The sequence below is a fragment of the Heloderma suspectum genome, chromosome 13, assembly GCF_057233095.1.
Source record: "Heloderma suspectum isolate Gila_16-S chromosome 13, 16-S_ref, whole genome shotgun sequence".
NCBI classification, from domain to species: Eukaryota; Metazoa; Chordata; class Lepidosauria; order Squamata; family Helodermatidae; genus Heloderma; species Heloderma suspectum.
The window spans coordinates 4649374-4670944 of NC_139470.1; the positions used below are offsets into that span (position 1 = coordinate 4649374).

At 46.3% G+C, this 21571-nt stretch overlaps 1 protein-coding gene across 2 annotated transcripts in view; it reads right to left on the minus strand.

Annotated features, from left to right (window-relative positions):
* Nucleotides 1–21571, minus strand: part of CCDC63 (coiled-coil domain containing 63) — a 63051-nt gene that overhangs the window by 15409 nt on the left and 26071 nt on the right. Inside the window, exons 1-5 of one of the 2 annotated variants that reach the window (XM_084819322.1) lie at nucleotides 8401–8961; nucleotides 5498–5613; nucleotides 3612–3778; nucleotides 2438–2627; nucleotides 1448–1567 (exon numbers count right to left, since the gene is read on the minus strand). In XM_084819322.1, coding sequence (XP_084675448.1) covers nucleotides 1448–1567; nucleotides 2438–2627; nucleotides 3612–3778; nucleotides 5498–5539 — 519 coding nt within the window. In that variant the 5' untranslated portion in view covers nucleotides 5540–5613; nucleotides 8401–8961. Of the gene's footprint in view, nucleotides 1–1447; nucleotides 1568–2437; nucleotides 2628–3611; nucleotides 3779–5497; nucleotides 5614–8400; nucleotides 8962–21571 lie in introns of those variants that run through there. The other variant, XM_084819321.1, reaches the window with a different exon arrangement.

Sequence of the window (21571 nt, forward strand, 5' to 3'; positions counted from 1 at the left end):
TGAATTGATAGATGCATCTGTCTTGGACATTGATGGTAGGACAGTGTCCTACATGCACTTGAAGGCAATAAGCTAACTTAGGGGGCACAGAACAGCTCTTTCCTCTAACACTTGTTGCCACCTCCCAGCATCTGCTGCTGGAGGCAACTGCCTCATGGTAGGGCCAGCTCTGGGGTCTTGTGTTGTCCTAAAGTGGAGGCTGGAAGTCCTTTTCCTATGAAGGGTCCTTGACCCAATAGAGAAAGTCAACCAGGGGATGCTGCTGATAATAGGCAGAACCCATGATTGGGGAAGCCAAAAATGGGCAGAGATTGCAGCATGGCAGGACTGCATAGCTCTTTATATGCCATGCCATCCCTTCTTTACCCCCCCCCCCCACACACACACAGACATTCACAGACAAGGGAAGAGGAAGCAATTTACAGAGGTGTGGTCTGGACAGCTTGAATTGGTCCACAACATCCAGAGAACCAAACAACGCTGTGGGCCACATGAAATTATGCCAAAGGCCATTTGTGCCCTGCAAGTTCCCCAACACAGTTCTAAAGGTTGCTTCTTCTCGCGCACGCACACACACACATACACACAGGAGGCTTGCCCATTGGTTATGTTTCCCTGCCTGCATGTTAACTGCAGCCGAAGAAGTTTTGGGCAGGACTGACTATGTTCCTAGCCCTCATGGCTATGAACATAGGCTTGAATGTATGTAGGCAATGCTCGCTGAAATTGCAGAAGTCAGGGAGGTGGCCAAATAAGATTTCTGCTAAGATTCAGCATCCTATATAGCTCCTTGCCCTCCCTCCACAATTAGCAGCCTGGGAACAAATTAGGCAAAATTATAAAAACAGGATAAATTATGCAAGAGGACATGGCAGGTTGGCTAGAACCCTGAACTGCAGCACTCCATGCTGCAACATTTTATTGCAGGTCCCACTTGCTCTCTCCATATCTCCCATCATGCCTCCCTCTCTTCCTGCTTTACCATCTCTTTCTCCTCCTCTTAAAAAAAAAAAGTTGGAAAAGATAGAAGAAACAGCACGACCCAACTTAGGTTGGCTCCACAGCTCAGTTTCAAATCCCAGCCCACCAGCTGAAGACGAATGGTTTGCCCTGATCGGCAGCAGCTCTCCAGGGTCGGGCAGAGAATGTCTTTCCCCATCACCTGCTGCTACCTGTACTTTTTAAAAATCAAGATGCTGAGGGTTGAATGTAGTCTACATGCAAAGCAAGTGCTCCAGTACTGAGCCATTGAGGGGAAGTGGGTTTTAAGATGTTGATATTTCTATTGTTTTCACAGGGGTTTGTTTTTAACATGTGTCATTGTTGCTTTCATCTGATCACCACCTCCAGGAGGAGACAAATGACTGTCAGCAATAAAGGAGGAAAGTGTGCGGCTGCAGAAGTGTGTGGCTGCGCAGGTGCGCACACGGCAACACAGGCTGCTTACATGATTGAGACGGTTATCTAGCAACTGGATCTGCTTCTGCAGCCACTTCCCATCATACTCCTGACGCATTTTGATCACAAGCACTTTTTGCTTTTTAATCTTCTTGTCCATCTCTATTATCTAAAATAAGGAGAAGACAGAGAAAGAAATCTATCAAGATCCTTGTATTCCCAGTGGGAAGGGTCGAATGGATAGTTGTAGGGAAAGTCTGACTAAACCAAATTTAGTTGATAATGTGCAATGATTGACTGATATAACACCCTCTACTTCAGGGGTATGCAACCTAACGCCCTCCAGATGTTTTGGACTACAATCCCCATAAATCCCAGTCAGCATGGCCAGATGTCAGGCATCATGGCAGGGGTGCAGAACCTGCAGCCCATTGGCCTAATCTGGCCCATTGGGGTCCCCAATCCAGCTTGAGCTGCCTCAAATAACACTGGCTGTTATTTCTGATCTCAGTCCAAAACATTCAGAGGGGGCAAGGTTGCCTACTGCCGCCTATGTACATAGCATTTTGCCACGTGCAACAGCCTACAATTCAACAAAGGGGACAGGAAGAGGGAGGCAGTATGAATAGAGGAAGTATATTCAGTTAAATACTGGTACAGAGAAAGCTGCCTTGTACCGAGTCAGACCCTTGGTCCATCTAGCCCAGTATTAACTGGAAGCAGGTTTTCAGGCAGGATTCCTTCCTTGCCCTGCCTGGAGATCCCAGGGATCAAAACGGCAACTCTCAGCATGCAAAGCAGGTACTCTGCCACTGAACTATGGCCCTTCCATTGCTTTTTAGCCCCAAGAGAGAGGTTTCATTTTTGCCTAAGGATCAAACAACTGGCAAACACTAAATACGTTTCTGTTTACAGCAAGAGCCATCTGGGAAGCCAAAGGGATGATCCACACATTCAGTTTGCGGGGAAGAGCAACTGTGATTAGCACTCTTGCAACCTGGCTTCACACCTCCTCCAGTCACAGTCTGGCACTCCCTACCTTGTCATCAAGTTCAGCAATCAAGGCTTTGGTGGCTCGGATGAGATTGTCATACTCGTCTTTGGTCTGCAAAAGGAATTTAAGCTCCATGCAGTTCCGGTCATCCATGAAAATGTTCTGGGGTGACTTGGTGAGACTCAGGAGTAAATGAATCTCATCATGCTCTTGTTTCAAGGCGTGGATTTGTTTCCTGCGGCAGAAGAGCAGAGGGGGAAAAGGGGGTCCGTTTATCTCAAGTGGCCAAAAGGTGTACCAAGCGACAGTCCACCAATCCACTTTTTAAAAGATTTAGCAGCAGTGTATGGGGGAGGGGGGAAATTAGGAAAGTGCTTCTTCACACAACGTGAAATGCAGTGGTGTAATGGAGCCAGGGCCCACAGAAACGCAGTGCTGACACTTTTTTAATTAACAGGGATGCTGGCATTGATCCATTTCACATGATATACCAGGCTCACCATGAATTATTTAGCCCACGGTGAGCTCTGGCTGTGCTGGGCACCATTTTGAACATGCAACCCAAATTGGGGGGTTGTCATGTCATGTGACCCCAGCCATCGAGGGTTATGCAAAGGTTGAACAACCATTGTATAACCCTACAAGCCAAGGGTCATGCAAGGGTTGTTTAAACCTCACATAACCCTCAATGGCTGGGTTCACACAGAGAGCTTCTGCTATTGGGTGGTATACAAATGTAATAAATAAATAAAATTAAATGAAAACTGCTAGAACTGGTTTGTTTAAATGGATCAACACAGCTGCCTGCATTTTTGGACACTCCTTGGGGGCATGGCTATGGGGGCTGTCATGATGACCACGTGCACTTCATTTACCATTACACCACTGGTGAAATATGCTTGCCCTGCACTAGATTTTGTGGTGACCACTGGCTCAGAGAGCTCTAAAAGGGAGTTGAACCAATCCATGGAGGATCTTGAATCAGTGGCTATTACGCACAAATGCTGAGCCCCCAAGTACAGGAGCAGTATAACTTGGAATAGTAGATGCCAGGGCCAAACAATCAGAGATGGCTATGTCCTCCATCCCATCTTATGGTAATTGATAGGAGGCTGGGAAATGGGGGCAGGGGCAACACTGGACTGATCTAGCAAGGCAATACATAGGTGGCCATCCCCCCACCCCATGTGGCAGACTCTTAGAACCCTGCCTCACTTACTCCTGCTGGAACAGGTGCTGTTGAGTCTTGACCCCAAAAGATTTGCGGTTCTCCACCATAATCCGGAACTGTTGCTGCAGTTTCCTTAACTCAGTCTCCGCCATCACCTCTTTTTCCTTTTCAGTAAAGTCAGAACTCTCACTCCTGCAATGGGACCCTCTTCGCCGCTGCAGATTGGGGTTGTAGGAGGAGAAAAAAAGGAAAGAGAAAGGAAGGAAGGAAGGAAGGAAGGAAGGAAGGAAGGAAGGGAGTCCATTTTAACTTAGATGATCTCAGCGTCAGTCCTTTGGATGTCAATCTACCTTTCACCAACAAAAGCAGTGAGGAGACAAAATGAGGGCCTGGGGAGCTTATCATTATAAGGGCACCCTAGGAGCATCCTTCTCTCATCTTCCAAAATTCTGAAACAAACAGGATTTTGTGTTCTGCTTTTTGAATACCTAGATGTGCCTACTGATAATTTAATTCTGCTTCAGCAGGAACTGAGGCCACCATTGACCGCCATAAAGGGCCAGGGGGCTCGATGCAGGGAATCTGGCAACAGGGCCTCAGCACCTTAACTCTCTACACCATGGGAGCAGCATTCAGGCGCAGGGCGGTACTGATCTGATCCTCGCTGCTCTGCAGCGCCATGTAGATAATGGCCAGAGCGGGGAACTGCAGCTCATCAACCCCAGCCAGGTCAGCTCATCTAGGGGCCCTGTTTGCCATATGCGCAGGCTATCTCTGGTTTGGTTCCCCAGCCTGAGCAACGCATCAGCCAGGTTAGTTCCACTACAGGCCACCTCACCTCCTTTGGTCACCCGAGCAACTGACCGCCTATCTATGGTATACACAGAACTTGATTCTTATAAACTAGGGGTGGACAACTTGTGGCCCTCCAGGTGTTTGGGACTACAACTCCCAACGGCCCTTACTGTCGGCTATGCTGACTAGGCCTGATGGGAGTTGTAGGCCCAAGCATCTGGAGGGCCACAAGTTGCACACCCCTGCTATAAACCTCTGGATATATGCATGTTTTAAGTTCTCTGTCTTTCTTCCTTTCTTTATTTCACTCTCTCACTCTTTCCCCTTTGTTTCGCTGCCTTATATACCAGTCTTCCCAAGGAAGGGAAGAAAACAATTACATTGATGTAAAGAATTGAATTAAATTGTTTAATTCTTAAAACAATTTAAATAAGAGTTTTTGTATTATTTTGGTAGTTGCAGCAGCAACAGCAGAGAAAAAAAGACACTAGACTGGGGAGGATTAATTTCAAATAGTACGGCAAAACACAACTGTCTTTGCTTGTTTGCAGAACAATGATAGGGAGGGAGATAAATGGACATCTTTCAGGACAGTGTTCTGAAATTCTGGGGCTATGACAGAAAAGGCCCCATCTATAGCGGCAACTAGTCTGGCCTTCTAAAGTTGGAACATGAAGCAGGGTGATCTGAAATTTCATTGGCTGATCTGAAATTTTGGGCAGGTGAATATGGGCAAAGGTGCTTGCTAAGATAACCAGGACTCATAACAGCTTTTATGCATGAAAAACAGCACCTTGAAATGGGCCCAGAAACCAACTGGTAGCCAAAGTCATTTCAATAGAGTGTAACAGCATGACAGTGTAAAAAGAGCTAAAATGTTTTAAATTTTCGTATGTTAAAGGTTTTATATTATGTTTTATCATGTTGTATGTTAGGGTTGTAATTTCTTTGAACTGCCCAGAGAGCTTTGGCTTTTGGACAGTATAGAAATTTTAATAATAATAATAATAATAATAATACAGCAGCTTGTGATCCGTCAGTAACCTGGCGGTGGCATTCTGAACCAGTTGATATTTCTGAACTGTCTTCAAGGGCAGCCCCACAGGGGACACTCTGCAGTAGTCTAATCCAAAAGTTACCAAGGCATGCATGACGAGAGCCATTTTTACCAGCGCCTTCATATTTTCTTTCTACTGATGGCAGAAGCTTCAGTTAAGTAAACAAGGCTAATCCTTCTCAAAGTGGAACCCAAGTCCTGAAAAGAACAGTAAATGAAAACAGTCTGTGTCAGCAAATCTCCATCCATTCACAAGTGAGAACCTCACCAGCACTTCCTCCTCTCCCCACCAGATTTTCTCATCACTCCCCACTCTGTTCGCCACAGGGCAAAATCACCCCAGATGTCTGTCCTGGCATATTGAAAAGGAGAACATTTGCATGATGTCATCACGAACCATGTTCCCCTTTTCTGATTTATAATTAGGGGGTGGAACAGATGGCTAAGCTTCAGCCCATCCATTCAGGACTTGGGTTTCCATAGAAATAATAAGGGTGTTGTGCACCCCCTCTCCTCATCATTTCTATGGAAACCCACATGCCAAATGGGCTGGATGAAACATTTTAATAGGTTCAGGCAAAAAGGAGTTACAAGGAGACTGACTAACATTTGGTTGTAGGATGGCAAAAGAAGAACTTGTGTATTCCCTGCACCCCAATCCCAGAATTTAGTCCACTTACCGCTGATCTCATCAAGTAATGCCCATGCACTTTTTCAAGTACATATTGGATCAAAATTATAAGGGCTAGAAACTTTTGCCTTTTTACTTTAAAACACAACCAAACATTTTCAGGAAGGTGACTCCTGCACCAGCGTCACAGCATATACCTAGAGTGTCTGCCTCAGAGCCCTTTACGGAAGTGGAGGGCAGCTGGCTGCTGCCTTTCAGGAAAGATTGTGTGCCACTACTAGTCCTCACTGAGGAACCCCCAATAAGCTTTCAAGATATACAGACTCAATTATCCAGAACACAAAGCTGAAAATTACCAGTTTGGTCCAAATCCCAGTGGTCCAAACAGGGTATCTTAAAATATCTGTGAATGAAACACTGGGGGGTAGGAGAGGCGTTCCTATCTCAGATCATGCACCCCTTAAGACATTTTGGTGCACAGTTCAAAAGTTGTCCTCTGAGATCCATCAGTTACATTTTGCAACAGTTTAGACTTTTAGTGAGGGCTGGATGAATGGATAAATAGAGAAATGGATGAGGAGAGACATACTAAGAAATGTTAAAATTGCTCCACCAACTCCCCCTTGCTGCCCTTATGACCAGAGCTCCCTCCCAATACATCTGTTGGGTGTTCCCTCTCCCACCTCCATCAAACCCTGCTTCAAAACCCCACCTTGTTCATTAAGCCCCTAGCTTAACCATCCCCCAGACTTCACCCCCATTTGCAGACAAGCATGAAAAAGTTCATGAGCCTGGCTGCATTTACATACATTCAACCCTTGCCAGCTTGGTTTCATCCATCCTTCCCACTCCTTCCACCCCCTCCCTGCCATGTCAGATTGTAAGATCCTTGGGGCAGTGACCCTTCTTTTCCGTTTATGCTGTAGAACAGCCTTGCCCAACCTAGTGCCCTCCAGATGTGTAGTCTAACACATCTGGAAGGCACAGGGCTGGGGAAAGCTGCCATAGAATGTACATAGATGGTGCTAGAGATTTTATTTTATTAAGTGGTATATAAGTATTACTAATAAAGAAATAAAATATGTTCATAGTACGAATACCTATAAATTTGACAGAGAAGAGCCGGGAGAAATGAGGTAGACAGAGAAATCAGACAAGCCTGTGCAGTGGAGGAAAGAAATATCTTCAATTATCTGAATGAATGTCAAGAAGAAGATAGAAGAGTGTTGCTCTCGATTGCTCGAGAGGGCAGGATTTGAATGGAGGGTTGGATATTGCAGGGAGCAGATTTTGGCAACACATTAGGAGAAACTTCCTAACAGCGGGGGCTGTTCTGCAGTGGAACAGTCAGCCTTGGGAGGTGGTGGGTTCTCCTTTGCTGGACACATTCAAGCAGAAGTTGGACAACCGTCTGTCAGGGATGCTGTTAGCTTAATCAGTGGAGGCTGGTGGCTCCATTGTCAGTGGGGCTGTGAATCCGCTCCGGGTTTCAGTCACAACCAGTCAGAACTGTAAAGGAGCTTCTCATCTTAGATAGCTCCTTTAGAGTTCTGACTTGTTCTCACTGAAACCCAGAGCAGATTCACCACCCCACTGACATCAGAGTCACAAGCCTCTACTGAGCTGTATTAAGCAGATCCTGTCTTGATCAGGGGGGTTGGGCTCAATGACCTCCCAGGACCCTTCCAACTCTATGAAAGTAGGGGCAAAATCTTTAGAAATTATTTCAGGGAAGGACCACAGCCCAGTGGTAGAGCATCTCCTTTGCATGCAGAAGGTTCAATCCCTGGCATTTCCAGGTAGCGCTAGGAAAGATTCCTGTTTGAAGCCCTGGAGAGAGGCTGCCACTCAGTGCAGACAGTACTGGACTACATGGACAAATAGACTGACCTGGTCAAAGGAAGATTCCTATGCTCCAAGACAGGGCTGACTGGACCTCTCTCTCTCTCCCCAACCCCACCCTCTAGTCCTCATTCACAGCTGAAAGGCAGCAGAAGCACCATCAGACTAGTTTTACTCAAAAGCAATCCCCTATTACACAGAAGTATGGCTCGATTGGAGTCCACCCAAAGAAGAGCATTCAGTGTGGTGGCTCCTTTTCTGTGGAACTCCCTGACTCTGGAGGTCATGCAAAAACCAACAATGGGTTATTTTCAGCACCTCCTGAAAACGTATTTTATTTCAATAAGGCTTTCCTTGATTGAGTACTGTAGCCACGGTTTTTTATTAGTATTCTGCTGTTTAAAAACTTTTAATATGGTGTTTTATTCTTTTTATCTTTTATTGTTCACCGGAATCTGTTTTGATGTGGAGGGGTATATAAATGTTGTAAAATAAATAAATAAAAGTCTCACCTTTCAATAGGACTATTCCTTAGTAACGTGTGCATAAGGTTGCAGCTTGTATTTGTCGTATGGTGCCCGAGCCCGTCCCGTCCCCCTCTCTCCTCTCCTGCCTCTGTCGGAATTGATGAGATTGTCAGCTCTTTGGGGCAGAGCCCTTTGTTAGGTTATTTTCGTAAGAGCCACGTCTATTGATGGCGAGCGAGAGAGCCGAGGGAAAAGAGGAGAGATGAGACGAGGAGATATGATGGACAGGAAACTTATTTGGATAAGGCGGGGGTGAGAGGGAAGAGGAAAGAACCATGATTTGATTGAGACTGGGCTATGTAGGGGAGAGACCTCGCCTCCCTTTCTGCCGGGCACCAACCTCAGCGCCTCCTCTCCTCAGCAGGGATCCCAGCAGCGTCTTCCGCCTGGCACGCAACTTTGCGCTCCAACAGACTTTCTTCGCGAACCGAGACGGGGCAGCAACGGCGGGGGCGGCTAATCCTCAGCCGACAGGCGCAGGATGGCTCCTTTCCTGCCCCGCGGCCTCTAGTAGCGGCTCCTGCCTGCGGCGCCTCGCTCAACAGAACGCGACCAGCGGAGAATTCCACGCACAATCCAGAATCCGTTTGTGAGTGGGCCGCTTCTGATTGGCTGGGCCTCGGGTGTTCCCCTCAGCGGAGGGATGGGGAGCCTGCCTTCCTCCAATGCGCCCTAGTTTGCTTGTCGAGACTTGGGGCATAACCTGAACCAGGGCTCGTCACCAAAACTTGCTCGTTTTTCTCTCCCCTGGAAGTGACTGAGCGCGTGCAGAGTATTCCCCCAGTGAGGAACCCCAGCCAAATACCATGTAGGTACTGGGAGAGGATTGTGTCCCCAGCTGCCCCAGAATATCTCCTTTTTATAAATTAAAAACTCAGGTGGGGGAAAGGAAGGAATCACACAGAAACCCCTTGAAGAGTCTTGACATAAAAGCAAAATGAATGGCATATTATTCTAGATTCATGATGACAAAATTAGCTCTGGGAACCTACTTCCATTCCTGGGGTTTAGACCTGGTGAGGTAATAATGATGGCAGTGCTTCTGAGCATGCACGAAGTGGCTTTCCTTGTACACTGAGTAAGCACAACTCCACATCTGGGATTAGGGTAAACCACAGCTTATTTCCAAGCAAATATGAGCCTCAGCACCTCCGGTTTTACAAATTTAGAATAGCTAACACTCTTGAGTACCTTCTATGCAACCATTAATAAATAAGAACTCGGCAGACATACTGGACTAGATGGACCAACACTCTCACCTCACATAAGGCCATTTCCTATGTTTCACCCTGAGCCTTTAAGACAGGGTGGGCTATGTATTTAAATGAAGGCAGCTGACAGCAAATCGCTAACAGCTAAGCATTCAGAAGTACCCAGTTTGCATTGCAGCTTTGTTTGCTGTAAACTCACTAGCTGGCCTTAGGCAGGCCCCAGTTTTCTCACCTGCAGGATGGGGGAATAATAATTCTGGCCTACCTTACAGGCTCATTGTAAGGACAACAAATGCTATGGACATTGGAAAGTGTTGTATAAATGCTAAGTATTATAATAAAGAAATCATGATTAACCGTGGGCTAAATGATCACAGGGAGTCTGGAATTAAGGGGTTCTAGAGAATGGGGTTCATGTAAAACAGCTTTCCCCAACTACAACTCCTATCTTCCCTGATCATTAGCCATGCTGACTAGAGCTGGTGGGAATTCTCTCCAAAATGATCTGGAGGACATCAGGATGGGAAAGATGGATATAGAAGATCTTCTCCCATTTATTGTCATTTAGCTTTTATTATGCATCATGAGACCCAAACTCATTAACATTTCTAAGGCTGCAATCCTGTGCATGCTTAGACAGAAGAACATGCTACATGGGGAATGCTGGGAGTTATAGGACTGTTTTCTGTCTAAACATGCATGGGATTGTGCTCCAGGAAGGGCAAAGACTTTTATTTCGTGGGCCTATCGTTCTGAATTAACTTCTCAGTGTGTTGTGGGGTTGCTGTTTCTTGGCTTTTGCTTTTTAAAATCCTCCCCTACTGTTCATTGTACCCATGTTCTATAGACCCTATTCTCCATTGTTTATCTGCAGTGAACAAAACAGTCAATGAAATCGCTGGGAAAGAAACTGATGTAGTCAAGTCTCTTTCTGTCCATGTTGCAACACTACAGAAATATTTTCTTTGACTAAAAGGGACTTGTCTTCTTTTCTTTTCTTTTCTCCTTTTCCTTTTAATCTCAAACAGTGCACAACTGACAGACATTGCCAAGAAGTGATGTGACTTCACTTCTTCAACAGGTCTACGGCTGCTACTCAGCAAAATGGTGAATAAGCTGGTGACAATGAACAATCTGAATCCAACGAGATTAGTGCCCAGAGGTGGGGGATGGATTGCTTGCCTTTTAACAAGTCATGCTGAGAGAGAAGTTAACATCTGAAGATGCCATACATTCATTAACACCTTTCGCCTGCCTCACCTATTCTGATTAGCAGAGGCTCTCCGGGGGTCCCTGAGTCAGGGGTCTTTCCCAGCCCTTTACCCAAGATCCCTTTTTAACTCAGGATGCTGTGGACCAAACCTTTCTTCATGCAAAACATGTGCTCTGCCCTTGAGTGACTCCATAAAAGCTGCCATCCAGCATTATACATTAGAGGTTTTGCAGGCTACTGGTGGTGGTCTGCGAACTTCATTCAAGTAGCATATTTCCATCACAAGTAGCCTGTCACATGCCTTTCTCTCCATTAATTTGCCTGACCCCCTTTTAAATCCATCTACCCTCACATGAACCTGAAACATGTCCCTATCCACACAGTATACGCAAAGACAATAGGCGAGCCATCCTGGTTGACCACTCAGTCTGTCTGTCCAAGCTACGCTTTACCAAGGCCCCTGTTCCTGCACAAGGACTGAGGTTTTCCCAACCCTTATCCTTAAGGCTTAACCCTCTACCTTGGCAGTGCCATCACCCACTATGTCTTGCGGTAGTGGATTGTGGTGGTCCCTGGGGATTGAACCTGAAATTTTCTGCATGCAAAAGTATGAGCTCTATGAAGCACTGAGCTGGGGAGGGGAACAAGCAGGTCCAGTCCTACCATTAAGCAGGGTGAGGCAGTCACCTCAGGCAGCAGATGCTTGGAGGCAGCAGCAAGGTGTTCAAGGAGAAAATTGTGTGCCACACAGCCTACTCTGCACCTCCTAAGTATTCCTGCTTCATTCAAATTTTGTCCAGTCATTAGCATTGAAGACAGATTCATCTGCCAGTCCAGTCTGCTTTTGTACACTGAATGGGAGGGGGCACTGTCTTGTCCTTTCCCTCAGGCAGCAAAATGTCTTGGGTTGGCCCTGGGAACAAGGCCCCAAACTTTTAATTGTGAGTTGTCTTGATGGCTGCACCAGGCTGGCATCCAAATCACACATTTCAGGCTTGCTGAATCATGCAGGCCTTGCATAGAATCATAGAATCATAGAATAGTAGGGTTGGAAGGGGCCAACAAGGCCATCGAGTCCAACCCCCTGCTCAATGCAGGAATCCAAGGCAAAACATCCCTGACAAATGGCTGTCCAGCCTTGTCTTGAATGCCTCCAGTGTGGGAGAGCCCACCACCTCCCCAGGTAATTGGTTCCATTGTCGCATTGCTCTTACAGTCAGGAAGTTTTTCCTGATGTTCAGCCGGAATCTGGCTTCCTGTAACTTGAGCCCATTATTCCGTGTCCTGCACTCTGGGATGATCAAGAAGAGATCCTGGCCTTCTTCTCTGTGACAACCTTTCAAGTACTTGAAGAGTGCTATCATATCTCCCCTCAGTCTTCTGTTGTCAAGGCTAAACATGCCCAGTTCTTTCAGTCTCTCTTCATAGACCTTTGTTTCCAGTCCCCTGATCTTCTTTGTTGCCCTCCTCTGAACCCTCTCCAGTTTGTCTGCATCCTTCTTAAAGTGTGGTGCCCAGAACTGGACACAGTACTCCAGATGAGGCCTAACCAATGCTGAGTAGAGGGGAACTAGTACTTCCCGGGATTTGGAAGCTATGATTCTATTAATGCAGCCCAAAATAGCATTTGCCTTTTTTGCAGCCACATCACATTGTTGGCTCATATTCAGCTTGTGATCGACAACAATTCCAAGATCCTTCTCGCTTGTAGTGTGGTTGAGCCATGTATCCCCCATCTTGTAACTGTGCATTTGGTTTCTTTTTCCTAGGTGCAGAACTTGGCATGTATCCCTATTAAATGTCATTCTGTTGTTTTCTGCCCAGCGCTCCAGTCTATCCAGATCACTTTGAATTTTGTTTCTGTCTTCCAAAGTATTAGTTATCCCACCCAATTTTGTGTCATCTGCAAATTTGATCAGCATTCCCTGCAGCTCCTCCTCCAAGTCATTAATAAAAATGTTGAAGAGCACTGGGCCCAGGACTGAGCCCTGAGGTACCCCACTCCTTACCTCTCCCCAGTTTGAGAAGGTCCCATTGATAAGCACTCTTTGAGTCCAATTCTGTAGCCAATTCTGTAGCATTGTTGCTTGATTTCTAAATATAATACTCCTTTGAACATTTCAGAGGATTTCATAGAATCATGGAAAGATAGAATAGTAGGATTGCAAGGGGCCTATAAGACCATCGAGTCCAACCCCTGCTTAATGCAGAAATCTAAGTCAAATTATCCCTGACAGATGGCTGTCCAGCCTCTTCTTGAATGCCTCCAGTGTGGGAGAGTCTGCTACTTCCCTAGGGAATTGGTTCCATTGTTGTATTGCTCTAACAGGCTCTTCAGGAGTGCAGTGATGTGTGCATTCTGTGACACTGCACAGAAGGGCATAAAAAGTCAGAGAATGGAGCACTGGCTGCAGAATTCTGTTTCCTGCATATCCCTGCTTTCATATTTTCATGTGAATCAACTTTCTAGTCCTTGTTGTGAAGGTATGCTTGAAAATGGGTGAATTATGCTGGTGAAACCTTGGGAAAGTGGGGCTTGAATGGCAATAATTAGAGGCTGTGAGGGCACAGAATTTTAACTGGGGTGTGGGGAGAGTTGTCCTGGAGTTTCCACAGCTCTGCATATACATTCTTTCCATTATCCTTACAGTAACTCTGTAAGGCAGGTTAGTATTTTTATACCGGTATTTCAGGTGCTGGCAATAAGGCTGAGAGAAGAATGTGTTTGCATTAGTCTGCAGTTGGAAGTACATGTACTAGGGAGCAAGTCCCATTGAATTCATTGGGACTTACTCCCTAGTAAGTGTGCATAGGGTTACACTATCATTGGATTTGAGGCAGAAGCAATAGCTGAACCCTGGGATCTTCTGCCTGCAAAGCAAAGTAAACCAATGGTTTACAGTCCCTGTACAAAGAGCCAGGGATTTTGTCGCTGGGATACATTAGCTCTAAAAAGCAAGGGGTGCTGTGATGCAGCTCAGCTCCATCCAGATAAGAAAGTGGATTTGTGGCAGGTCCCATTTTAATCTGTTGTAACCCCCAGTGGCATCACTGAGGTCCACAAATTTATTCTGGATTTATACCAGCTTCTCAAAAACAATTGTGCAATCCCCTTAGAAAGGCAAACAGGTCATCAGGATCTGTTTTTGTTCTCCCCAATGTCCCTACAACCACTTAGGATGATGGTGCATACTTTTTCAGCTTTGTTGCACCAAAGCCCTCTCACTTTTCTGGTTTGCTTGCTCTCTGTATATTTCCACATTTGTTCATAACCTCCATGATAGAGGACACGTGGCTTCCTAGCCAAAATGAATTGCACAAATAGCTGGGAAGAGCTGCTTTTTTTGCCTTTTCCTTTTATGGTTCTACTGCAGCCCCTGATAGTGCTGAAGAGCCAAGCTGCTTATCCAGTGGACATGGGGAGTGGCTTTCCTCTTCAACATGCATTGGAAACGTCAAAGAAACCCTCAGCTCCTTACTATTTCCCCCTTTTATTTTAATTGCTATCTTGGGGCCTGCCTGGAAAACAGCTTCAAGGACCTGGATTATAGTTTAAGAACCACTGATTTAGGAGTTACACTGGTATGAAGAAGCAAAGGATCAAGATCAGGATCAGACTTTTTAATACCACTGTGGTATATGCATGCTTCTTAATCCCTATGCATAAGAACTTAATCCCACACTTAATCACTCTTTTACACATGTCTTCTGTCTTTCACAAGAGAACACCTTGAGTCAGAAGAGCTAAACATGAAACTGTCAAAAAGTTTCTTTATGTTTCTTTCAAGGTCTTTAACTTTTCTGAAAGTTCTTTCAACTCTCAGTCCATCCCCACAAAAGCATCTCCATTTGCTGCTTGACATAATATAGGGGTGGGAGGAGATGCGCAGGAGAGGATCAGCAGTTGGGAGGGAGGATCTGCAACTTTCCCCAACTTGGTGCCCTCCAGGTGTGTTGGAGTTGTAGTCAAACTGTACAACTCTCATCATTCCCAGACTTGGATCCAGGGGTTGGACTCGATGGTCTTATAGGCACCTTCCAATCCTACTATTCTATGATTCTTGATTCAGACAGTAACTCCCATCATCCCCAGTTGTAGTCCAACACATCTGGAGGGCACCAGGTTGGGGGAGACTGACATAAACCATCAATGAGAATTTTAAGAGGACCACATGAAAATCCATGGTCCCCTGCTGAACCAGCTCACTGTACAAAATGCTATCTTGTCTTCATATTAATAAATTCAGAAGCAGGGGAAAACCCCTTATTTTGCAGGAATTTACCATTAGAAATTTCAGAGGTGTATTAGTAGCGATTGGGAGGGAAAAGATATTAATGCAGCGTGGCGAGAAGATAGACAGAAAAGCTTCTTAGGATGAATTATGTGGATAAAAATTTGAGACCTAAATCCTTATGGCAGAAGAAACAGTTATGCACATCTGATATTAGAAAGCACGGCACCAGTAGGAGCTATTATGGGCTGTTTATTTTAGGGCAGAAACCACTGAAGAGAAGGGAAGAAATAAGCACTGGCAGTTTAAAGTGCCCAGCTCACTTGTCATTCAACAATTTGTGTGTTTTGTTTTGTTTTGGCCTGTGGTTTAACTGGGTGTATCAAGCCTCTAGATTTTTTTGACCCAACGTCAGAAACAATAGCCACAAATGAGTAGGTAATTCTAGGCATGTGACAAGTCATATTTGATGTGGGATGGGCACTTTTGTAGTTTAATCTTTCAACCTCCCCCCCCCCAAGGCTGCCAACCTAAATGTTAAAAACAATATTTTAAATTGTTTTATTGTGTGTTGTTTGGTTTTAATTTTGTGAACCGCCCAGAGAGCTTCGGCTATTGGGCGGTATAGAAATGAAATGAATGAATGAATGAATAAATAAATAAAATGTGTCTTTATTAGGATCTGTCCAAATGACACAAATACTACTCACTATTTTGTGACATTGGGGGGTGGTGGTGGTTGCAATAATGGCATTACTCAGCTGCGGATTTTGGTGCTTTTCTCATGGGCTGACACGGCTGCTTTCTACATTCTAGCTTTCTGCATTCTAGCAAGTAAGCCCCATTTGAGCCAGTGGGATTTACTTCCAAGATAACATAGAACTAGAGTATGATTCTCTCTCTCTCTCTCTCCCCCTCTAGTGAAACTGCCTGAGCAGTGGAGGCGGGTGGCTCCGATGTCAGTGGGGTGATGAATCCACTCCAAGTTTCAGTCAGAACCAGTCAGAATTCTAAAGGAAATATCCAAGGTGTGGAGATCCTTTAGAGTTCTGTCTGGTTCTGACTGAAACCCAGAGCAGATTCACCACCCCACTGACATTGGAGCCACTGCCCCCACTGTGCTTGAGGTTGATGGTGTTTGGATCAACATTTCCTTACAAGCAATAGGAAAACTAAGGGATTATTCCCTGACCTTTTTTTTTTTAGGCTGTAAGCCTAAGCCAGTCTTTTCCAAATTGGTGCCTTCTGCATATGCCCTCTTTTATTTGAGATGATTTGGATGGGAAATGAATTGGCTGGCTTTGCTTCCTGAGAAATTTAAATACAGATTTATTTATAAATTTGCATATATAGACATAAATTGACATATGCAGGTTTCATGCAGATTTGTGTCCTGTGGGTGTGTGCCTCCCCCCCCCCCGGATGTTTTCAGTGCCTAGCTACACTCCTATCTGGAGGGCACCAGCTTGGAGCTGGCTGTCCTAAGTATACTGACCAGGTAAGAACCAAAGCACTAGACTCAGTAGCCCCCCTGGAATCAGTGTTTAGGATGCGTGGTTCCCGCAGCACAGGGCTGGGGTCAAGGGTAGGCATGGCTGGGCACTTGCCAAGAGCCCACACCCCGGCAGGGGCCCACTGAGAACAGCCCCCTGGAATTGCTCTTCCTTTTCACCATTGCAACCTGACACTTCACCTGCCTCTTGCTCTGGCCCAGACAACAGTGGTTGTGAGAAAGAGCAGTAGATGCCATGGCCTACTTACTCGCTGAGGGAGGGGGCCCATTGAGGGTGTTTTGCCTGAGGGGGAGGAGTGGGGAGAAGAGCAGTAGATGCCACTGCCTGCTCGCTCATTGGCTCTCTGCCTGTCAACCAAGCAACTGGTAGCCATCATGAGAGAAAGGATGTGGAGCGAGATCAGCCAGTGTCAATGGCAGGGAGAAGGTGGACTCACTGAGGCAGGGGGGACATTAATGGTGTCTTGCACAAAGCCCTCCAAAACCTGGAGCCAGCACTGCCACAGCGGGCCAAAGTCCAGATCAAAAGCGGAGCCCCCCCTCCTTCATGCCTGATGAAGAAAGGCCCAGCTGTGGCTTTCCAATTTAGAAAAACAGCTGACTAAGGGAAGGTGTGAATCGAGGTTAATAAAATGAGGCATGGTGTGGAGAAAGCGGGGAGGCATTTATTTATTTAGCCCATCTCATACGAGGAATGATACTGTTGGGATCCAATTTGCCTCTTGCAACAGGTCAGCATGGAGCCATGAGGCTTCCCCTCAAGAGAGCTGCTTTCATTTGACTCCCCCTCAGTTTTTTCTTGCCATCAGAGTCTCAGCTTTTAAAAATGATAGTGATGATTCAAAGAGGAAAAGAAATGCCGGCCTATTTCTCCACCTCCCCCATTCTTATTCCTGCCCTAGATAGGGAACAGATTGTTCAGAACATTCTGGCTCACTTGCTGGGTACGCTGGATGGATGGAGTCCCTGCTCACACATATGCTCTGCAGTTGATCTTTAGCTACGGCACACAGTTGCAAGCCTCTTTTCATTCTCAGAATCCTTTGCCTCTGCTCTCTCTGAGACCAAGGGTTTTAAAAACGTGCCTGTGAGACTGGGGTTGTTCTCAGAATGTCATTCAGGATGTTCCTTTAGCATTTTTTTGTTACAGCCCCCAAGATGCAGGCAGTGAGAGCACGGAAGCAAAGAGACTCCAGGGACCCCTGTGTTCTTGGGTCCAAATGGCAAGGGCCATAGCTCAGTGGCAGAACCCTTGTTTGTATGCTGAAGGTTCCAGGCTCAATCCTGGCATATCCTGTTCACGTTCATGGGTAGAGGCTTAAAGAGCCAGGGCTGGCTCTACCTTTAGGCGGAGAGAGGTAATGGCCTCAAGTGGCAGATGCTGGGGGGGGGGGCAGCCCAGGCAACCCTCTTGGTTGCTCCTCCTGAGTTCCCTTGGCCATTCCCCTCTCCTGAAGAACAGAACCACGTGTGCCATGTCACCGGCCCAGTTGGCTTCTGTATGTGGAATGGGGGTTGGAGGGGGGAGGGCAGTGGTGTAGTGAAGTCAGGGCTCGCAAGTGTGCAGCACTGGCACTTTCTTATTAGTAGGGATGCTGATGTCATCTGCCACCTCCCTCAGGATTCCCTTTTCCCTCTGAATTTAACGGCAGTCTTCGCATTAGCTGGGGGTGGGGGAAATGGATTTTCCCAGCAACAATGTATTGTTCCCTGCTGTAATGCAAAGTATTGGGGGATGGCTTGGGCTGGAATGGGCAGCTATGACCCATTCGCTTTACAAAAGATCTGCTCCTGGAGGAGATGGAAACTGCTAGAACTGGGTTGTTGATATGGAGCTGTCTGGATTTTGGGACTCTCCTTGGGGGCGTGGCTATGGGGACTGTCATGATGAGCACCTGCATGCCAATATTTACCCCTACACCACAGGGGACGGGGCAGCCATCTTTGCCACGGGCAGCAAAATGTCTTGGGCCGGCCTTGTAAAGAGCCTTGTTTGGGATAAAGTTGCTGAGAGCATAATAGGGTGTGTGTGTGTGTGCACATGTGGGTGTAAGAGAGGGTGTTCCTTGGTACTAGGTACATTGGGGGCTGTACGGGAAAACTCTGGGGACTGGATTTCCCCACCCTGGCCTCCAGTCATTAATCCCCACTCTAGATAAAGCTGCAACCCTTCTTAGCTGGGTCTAAGCCCCACTGAGTTCAATGGGGCTTACTTCTGAGTAGACATGTGTAGGACTGCTCTGCGGAAAGCTCTGCTCTGCCTCTTGAATTACAACCTGCCACCACATGACAGATTGTGGAACCCAGCCAGGGAAACCAGTTAAGGAAGTGCATTCTCTTCACCCAGCTTAATTCTGGAGGCTGCAGTACCATTGCTGGTTACCTAGCAACCTGGAGGCAAATTCCCATCCCGTCAGAAAGCATTTTTCTTTCCAGCAACTCCTTGGACAGGGGATCTCTGAGGGGAGGATTGGGGCGAGCTAATGAGATGGCTTTAAATAGACATCACCTACACAGCCTTTGGGGAGATGTAGGGCTTGTTGAAAGACACCATCCACAGCACAAAGGGCGGGGGGAATAAGTGCACGTGTGTCTATTTAAAAGTCACTGAACTAGACATGGCACCATGAGTGTGTTCTCTTAGGGTGTAATCCTATACTCATTTACCTGAGAGTACGTCTCATTAAATCGGTGGGACATACCTCTGAGTAGACATGCATAGGATTGAGTTGTTAAAACTATTGGCCAAGCTGATGAGAAGGCTGACATGAATATAATGTTTTGCAGTGCAATTCTAACAGCGGAGGCTGGTGGCGGGTTTCAGTCAAAACACTAAAGGAGGTATCTAAAGCGCAAGGCTCCTTTAGAGTTCCGACTGAAATCCAGGGCAGATTCACTGCCCCACAGACATCAGAGCCACCAGCCTCCACTGAATTCTAAGCATATCTACTCAGAAGTAAGTCCCATTGAGTTCAGTGGGGCCTTTTCCCTTCTAAGTGTACTTTTGATTGCATCCTTAAGAGACCTGGTTAATATAAAAGATACGGCAATGTATTTTAGGTTGCCTATTTTTGTGTGTATAAGTGATGTGGGGGTGGGGTTAAGACAGAATGTGGAAGAGAGGAATACGTTCCTAGTCTGAGCATGTGCTCAGAGGTACCCTGTTTCAGGGGTAGGCAGCCTGGTGCCTTCCATAGCTTTTGGACTACAACTCCTATCAGACCTATCAGCAAGGCCAATGGTCGGGAATGGGGATTATGGGATTTGTAGTCCAAAACAGGAGGGCATCAAGTGTCAGGAGCGCCCTAGCGGCCTCTTTCAGTACACTCTAATAGCCAACTCAAGACACAGATGAAAGGATTCTTTTTAAAGGCTTTAATCCTTTTACAACTTAATGACTCTTTCAGATGCTAATCACCAGCGACTAAGCAATGAACAGCGGAGTAGCCTATGCTCCAGGTAGGCAGTTAGTCCCCATTTGAAGGAGAATCACTTGAAGACCCTGAACCTATGGGCTAGGGAGAGATCCTCCCTCTTTCCCTTGGTTCCATGGGATGCGGCCGTTGCTTGCGCGCCAAACGGGCGCTACGCCTCCTTTCCGTGCCCTCCATCGCTAGTCGCTCCCTGCGTCTGCATCGAGTGTCTAGCAAGCCCCCCTCCCGCACTCTCTCAGTGCCCGGGTCACTATCTATCTCAGGAATGCCGGCAGGAGGAATCTCTGCCAGCTGCTGTGCCTGTGAGGGATGAGCTGGCTCCTTTCCCACAGATTGCTGATCCTCCTCAGAATCAGAACTGCTCTGGGGTTCTATCAGCACAGTTTCCACCCTGACATCAAGGTGCCTACCCTGCCTTGTTCCTTCATTCTGTGTATGTCTGCTCCCTCCCATATTTTGCACCTGACTCCGGTTGCTGGAGCACAGGATTCTAATTTAATTTCCCCCCCAAAAAAATCAATCCCACAAGCCTGAAGTCTGCCTACCACTGCCCTGGACAGGTTTGGATTGGATGACATCACACAGGTCAAAACCCTGCAGCATGTGAGTGCTGTTTTGGATCAGGAGGAGGATGCACCCTACTTATTACTCTTGGTGATGGACCACAATGCAGCCCAAGGAAGATTCTGGGGAGGTGGGAAGCACAGAGTTGGCAATGACTCATTCATTAGCATTTGGAGAAACAAGCATCCTTGTGAGTGCGCTGGTGGTGCCATTTCACATTTATGCTTGGCCTGTTTCATTCCACTTGGTGTTTTTCAGAATAGATTATCTGCTCCGATAATGTCTTCCTGGCCTCTGCATTTCTAGTTCCCTTTGATGGGTTCTTGCTGTTCCAGTAAGATTCCACAAATGTCTCAATACATCAGTTTCATAAAGGTGTAAATGTTGCTGGAAAGGGGAGACAGATCTATGACCTAATGTTCACTGTAGCTCCAAATAATATTTTAAATATATTAATGTGTTTTATTTTGCAATTAGCTGATTTGTCACAATGGACTGCCAGAAGCGTTTCTCATCAAGAAATGCAGTGCCACGGCTGTCATGACATGTTGGGTGGCATCATCCTTTTTATTTATTTATTTTTTGGTGAAAGGTTTTCTCTTGTTCAGTCTGTCCCAAAGAGGACTGGATGGCCACGAATATTTAAAAGCACTTTTTGCTGTCCCTTTTCTGAGAGGTGGAGATCCCTGATTGTTGGGCTGGAGCAGCTGTTCATCAGAGAGGAGTCCAACACATCGGCAGGGTACCAGGTCAGGGAATGCTGATCTAATGCATACGAAGCACTTACTGAAATTATATGATATTTAGCAGTTGTCAACATTTTGGTTTAGTAGATTTCATTCATCATGACAGTGCAGTCTCAAAGGTAATCCCACACTCACACACTTCCATCTTGAAGAGAAAGTGAAACCGAAGAGCACTTCAGATATTGGGTGGTATAGAAATGAAACAAATTAAACTTGAGGTCTATTATGTGGCTTATCCAGGGC